At 40.4% G+C, this 6,190-nt stretch overlaps 1 protein-coding gene across 21 annotated transcripts in view; it reads right to left on the bottom strand.

Annotated features, from left to right (window-relative positions):
* Positions 1 to 1,465: 1,465 nt before the first annotated feature.
* Positions 1,466 to 6,190, bottom strand: part of mef2cb (myocyte enhancer factor 2cb) — a 68,786-nt gene continuing 64,061 nt past the window's right edge. For 14 of the 21 annotated variants that reach the window (XM_037259890.1, XM_037259889.1, XM_037259899.1 and 11 more), the window contains 3 exons: positions 5,634 to 5,763; positions 5,029 to 5,164; positions 1,466 to 4,546 (listed from right to left, as the gene is read on the bottom strand). In XM_037259890.1, the coding sequence (XP_037115785.1) occupies positions 4,192 to 4,546; positions 5,029 to 5,164; positions 5,634 to 5,763 (621 nt within the window). In that variant the 3' untranslated portion in view covers positions 1,466 to 4,191. Of the gene's footprint in view, positions 4,547 to 5,024; positions 5,165 to 5,633; positions 5,764 to 6,190 lie in introns of those variants that run through there. The other 7 variants (XM_037259894.1, XM_037259895.1, XM_037259908.1 and 4 more) reach the window with 2 other exon arrangements.

Genomic DNA, 6,190 nt, shown 5'->3' with positions numbered 1-6,190 from the left:
TTGTTAAAGTTATTCACAGTTTAACTATAGTTAAAATATTATAATATTTGGTGATTTGAGATGGCCTTCATCTGTACTTAACAGTTTTAAAACGTGTATTTGTGAGAAAATAATGATAATAAAAAATGGACAATGTCATACTTAACCCAAGACGACGAAGAAAGAGCTCCGCTCCACTCCACGACCTAATGCTGACATCTAGTGGCGGAATGGAGAATGGCTACAACTGGACTGGAAAGCGCGGCCGAGAAGTGTAAATCATTAAATGCACGTTTTCCATGAAGACAAAAATGATCATTGATTAGAAAATACTCTGTGCAATCGATGAAAATCTTATACATTCAAATATTTCTTGTACTTTTATATTTTTGCAGTTTCAAAATGTGAGACGTGTCTTGATTATACAAATTGACCAGGTCGATTAGGTTTAAATGCAGATGTTGACGTTATGTTTTTTTTTTAATTTCTGCTTAATTTCTTTTATTCAAAATAAAAACGTGTATTTGTTTCAATTTGATGTGCATACAGTGCAAAGAAAACGGAATTACAAAAAGTGTATAGCGCCACACTGATTACGACATTTGGTCCAATTGAGCATTTAGATTTCCATCCATCCTGTTTATTATGTACTCGGAATGAGATTTTTTATTTGCAACACATTTATATTAGCCTATCCTTGGTATGGTGCTCATATTTATTTTCAACGTGTTTTCAAAGTTAATACAACAGGATGTATTCGTTCAAATAGCGCTAGTGTTGTTCTCATTGTTTAAATATGCACTGCTAAAATACAATTTTTCTTGTTTGGATATCTTAAAAACACAATGGATTTTTTAATGTGTTCATCAATAAATATGAACGCTCGCGAGTTCACACTGTATAGAAATGTTACTGGGCTATAATATTCGTTTTACAAGCACATTTAGATTAATTATATTATTACCGACAGGAGTTTCTTCAATACAGTATTTAGATACACATGCGTTTTTGTCAATGATGGAACGAATTTAACAAAGGTGAGGTACGGGAGGACTGAAACAAAACCTGTAAAATAAAAAATAAATAAAAAGCAAGTCATACGACGTCAAGCTGCAAAGAATTCAAACATTTACAATTTCGGTTTATCTGACTATAAATGAAACGGGAAAAAAGAGAAGGGGCCTTCAAATAGTTGGGACCACTACAGGCCTATTAATGGTTAAAAAAGTACTACTGTGTATTTGCCAAATAGTAGGGTTTATTATTATTATTTGCTTTCAAAAATGAATTCAAATAAATGTAAATAAGCCCTCCTTGTAATTAAGAGAAATTGCGATTAGTAGTCCTGCGTTTTGTCGCCATTTGAGTGTTGCGCAACATCTCTTTGCACCACTTCCACGGGGAAGGGCTCTTTTGAATCCGCACTGAAACAAAAAGCCTGCATGCAGAAACGAGTCCAACACAATGAAGTCACACCAAGTCACGATGAGGATAACTAAGAAAGCCAGTAAGTTTACTGAAATCTCTGCAAAGTACAAACAGTTCAACTCCTCTCTAGTCGAGGAGACTTGTGTATTCCAGCCCCACCACAGGCAGCTCAGTCCAGTCCAGTTCCACACACTTTTCATTGAACACCATCACCATGAGTCAAGTGGCGACAAAGGCCAGCTTATGCCGCTCAAATTCTGCACCAAACTTCCGAAGCTGCCCCAGTCCCTGGGTTAACACAAGCTACATTTCACACTACAGACCGACGGATTTAAGCATTGAACAGAAACAGATCCCGCTTTTTTTTTTTCCCCCTCAAGATTTAAATAAACCACACAATGTGGAGTAACAAAGAGGCATGGTTTGCTATTACACATGGCTGTACAGGTGGATGGATGCTCTCCCATTTGCACTGCAAAGTGACCGCACAATACATCAGCGGAGGTACTGCTTGGGTCATTTGGAGGTACCAACATGACTTTTCATTTTTAATCTCAACGAAAACACAGCAACTGATCAACAGATGAAAAAAAAAAAAAAATAGTAATTGCAACAACAACAGCAAGAAAATATAAATTCATGTCTTTGGTTAAATTTGAACTGTAATTGATCACCAGGACATGACACCAGTGAATAGATGCGAATTACGGTCACGTGACTTTTCGCTTCTAAGCACGCGCGCGCACGCTCACTCAAATTCGATGCACAAGTGGGGGCAAATGTTGTTGGCATCGACACAAAGTCAACCTGGACTTGAGTGGAGTTAAAGTGTGAAAGAAATTGTGCATTTGAATATTTTTTTTTTATTGTCATCTTTCAATGCTTGCAAAATAAAAACATAAATGAATGTGTAAATAAGAAGTTTACAACACACAAATGCCACTGGCTTTGGTTTCTCCACTCGCTCGCCTCAAACATCTTTTATTTTTCCCTCTCAGCCTTTTTGTACTGAATTAAAAAAAAAAAATAAGAGTGAGAAGAACACTGCTATAGAGGCTCTGCCCCCGTTTGAATGCACAGACTATACAGTAACAACAAAGTGAACCTGCATGAAATATGCACATTGAAATATCATAACACTTAAATGACAGCAGATACATGACTCAGAGGCAGAGATAAGTGGCTAGTTTGGGTCATCAAAAGAGCTATCGATCAGAAATTAGCGACTGGTGATCACATTTTCCTGTCGAGCAAATGATGTTTGATTGGAAAATAATTCTACCGGAGGACATACGGAATCAAATTAGCAATGCAAATGATTTGAGAGTTATTCCTCACCATCCATTTGCAAAATTGCATTAGTTAAATTGCTAACAAGGAAAATTGCACGGCTTGGATATGACAAGCTCAAGTTGTGTCGAACTGAAGGAGGGACAACAAGGTTATGTTCAATAAGTTAATTAAGCTTAAGGATGAGACGTGAGACGACAAATGCGTGTTGGGGTCAGATCGTGATTGTGTGATTTCTTTACCAGCTCTGCTCAGGGCTCAAAGGAAAACAAACCAAACATGTGCGACTGCACATTGAAACTCCACTAAGAAAACAACAACAAAAAAATTATTATATATATTTATATATTAGAAAGCTATACACAAGCATGTTAATTTCACAGATTTTTTTTTTTTAAAGATTCTTAATATTACCATTATTATATATAATTAGAAATACACGTTTAATAACAAACCTCTACAAAGATAAAACAGTTCAGCAAAGCATTGGATCTCAGTCTGTTTCATGGCTTTGGGCTCCAAAGCCCATGCACTAACCCCCCCCCCCCCCCTCCACTATCCTTCTCTTATTAGCAAAGCTATCAAAAACACATTCTGGCTTATAGAAACTACAAAAAGCCACAAAATGCTTTGCATTGTATTCCTTTCATAAGAAAATATAAGCAAGTGTATCGTACAATTGTTTTTTTCTGTTTTCTTTTTCCTCCTTTAATAATACTGATAGTTAATACTAGATCCAGAGGCTTATTGATTACACCTTACTCTTGGATCAGAGGGTGCTCCTCACCCCACCCCTCCCTCACCCCATTTTTTTTTTTTTACACACCAAAACTTCCAAACGTATTGGGGTCCGATTACCTGTACAGTCCTTCAAATGTTGCATATTAGCTTTTTCTTTAGCGAGTAAATAAATCTTGAAATGTCCGGCAACCTCTTGACCCCCCCCCCCCCAACTACCTTTGACCTCTATTTACATAAATACGTTGAACCTGCAACATGACATCATCTAATGTTAACACACACTTGTTTTTGCGAGGGAGACGGTACATAGCGATGAAACTGTACATACGGCGTGTATGTTCATTTTCTTTTTTTTTTTTGTCTTTTCTAGTCACTGATGATTCTCTGCGGTGAACTTGTATGGAAACAGAGTACCTGACTATTGTTGGCGATATGCATATATGTACACAGGTGTGAAGATATATGCATTTGTGATTGCTTGTATCCAAACGCAAAGCAAGTTATGCATAGTTCCCCAACTAGAAATAGAAGACCCCGCCCCTCCCCTATCCCCGAATGACATCTACAAGAGCCCGCCGGTTTATGTGATGTCATACGTATAGCACACACACGCACTCAGCAAAAATACAAACAAAACTAAAAAAAAAAAAAAAAATCTGTAGACTTTTTAGAGGGGCTGTTAGATGATGGTGGTATTGACAAGGGGGCTGTTGTTGTTTAGGGGGGGGTTAAGTTGGGGAGAGGGCAGCGCTATCATGTGGCCCAGCCCTCAGACAGGCGCACCCGCTTGATGGAGGGGCTCTCGCGCTCGTCCAGGGTGGGCCGGGCCAGTCCCAGAGGAGAGTGGAACTCGTTCCTGTGCTCGTCGCGGTCGCTGCCTTCGTGGGAGCTGCTACAACTGCTCAGGCTATCGACCGGGGAGCGTCCCGAGTCCTGGCGGGAAGCGGGGTTCTGGGGGGGTACTACCCCACCGCCACCACCGTAGCCCCCGGGTGTGCTGCTGGTGCGATCTCTAGGAGGAGAAACAGGTTCGGACTTGATGTGCAGGCTTTGAGTAGAGGGCAGGGAGAGATTTGAACCCTGACATAAGTGAGAGCTAGAGCAATTTCTGTTGGAAGGAAGAGGAAAGGAAAGGTGTTACAGAGATACGGAGCACACAAACATGCATTTGACGATTTTCAAGAGGTGTCGTGTTTGTGCTGTGAAGACTGGAGAAAACGGTGACATACGCTACAGTGGTGCCTCGACGTTTGTCCATGCAACAAAACGTATCATTCCTCGCGGAAATGAGTGGAAATGCCCCCAATCGTAGGAAAAACAACACTCTAAATATTTTACTTTCTACAAACAAATTAATAATGACATAATTAAATAGAATGATAAGAATGAAACAGTGCTTTCTGATTTGGATGTCATGGACAACAGGGGGCAGTATAATACAGATGTTGGTCATATGCTATATCGAACCCCCCATAAATGGTCATAAATCGGGTCTGTCGAGGTGCCACTCTACGCTCTTTGGCTACTTGGTTGTGACATCATTCTTGTGTGATGATCCATGCATTCCAAAATGGGTCTGCACCCACTCACCCGAGTTGTCCCAGGGCCGAATGTTGCATGTTCTGAAGGTGTTGCTGTTGCCAGCCGCTCATTGAACCCAAGTGCAGGGAACTGCCGCTGTTAAAGCCGGACAACGATGACAAGTCTGCACTATTCAGGGAATACTCTGCATAAGAAGAAGAAAAAAAAATGGTATCAGGAATTTGTGCAAGTTGCAAGGAGTGTGTAAGTGGGTTGAACAACGTGGCACCATCCCTAAATGAAGCGCTCTTCATTTGTGTGACAACAGCACCCTCTTCTGTTCAAATGTTGAACAACGTTTCCAAAATGATGGCTAATTCAAGGCCAGATTTATTGAACACCAGGATTAAGATGGTCGTTGCCAAATCGATACCAGGCAATGTTACCAATGTGCCATTAAGTAAAGAAAACGACTTGGATTTTTTTGCCTCTTTTTTTTCCAGAACTGTGATGACCAACTAACTCCCCAAAACAAATTATTTAAAGCAATTATTCGCAGAGACTATCAGAGACATCTTTATTGAACATCTTTTTTTATATATTATATTGCGTGCCACCTGAGCACAATTTAAACTAAAATTTGACCCATTACAGTGTTAACAAACGGCACATACCTGTACCATAAGAAGTGGAGATGGCCGACGGGTAACCACCCATGCCTTGTCCTGGTAGAGTTGGAGTTGCTACTGACACAACTGGGGTGGCCAATGACTGAGCAGACTGGGAGTTGTTTATTCTCTGGTTCTGCGACAGGAAAAGATAAAAGACAAAAGAGATGAGGGGAGGAGAAAAAAAAAAGAGCCCTCAGAACATTTAACGGACAGCGCAGCCTAATCAAAGCAACCAAGTTCTACTCGTCTTTTTCATTTCCTTTCTCTCACTTAACAGATGCTGGCAAAATGAATGCGATGCCAACTTGCGCAGGGAAGCAATTGCCTGACACACACTGAACTCAGCCAACCCTGTCATTTACCCTTAGTGAGGGCCCACCGTCGCTATAGTAACACCATCTGTCTCCAAGGCAACGTAGGGTAGCGATGGCAAAGGGAGTGGACATGCTTTTGCCGTGGCGAAGGTGAGCATTTGTTGGCCAAAGATGCAATAAAAAAAAAAGAAACCGGAACACAAATCACAGTAATAAATACTGTGAATTGTGTGCGTATGTGTGGTG

Source organism: Syngnathus acus, chromosome 9 (genome assembly GCF_901709675.1).
Source record: "Syngnathus acus chromosome 9, fSynAcu1.2, whole genome shotgun sequence".
NCBI classification, from domain to species: domain Eukaryota; kingdom Metazoa; phylum Chordata; class Actinopteri; order Syngnathiformes; family Syngnathidae; genus Syngnathus; species Syngnathus acus.
The sequence above is the reverse complement of the archived record's forward strand: the minus strand, read 5'-3'. Positions and strand labels throughout refer to the sequence as shown.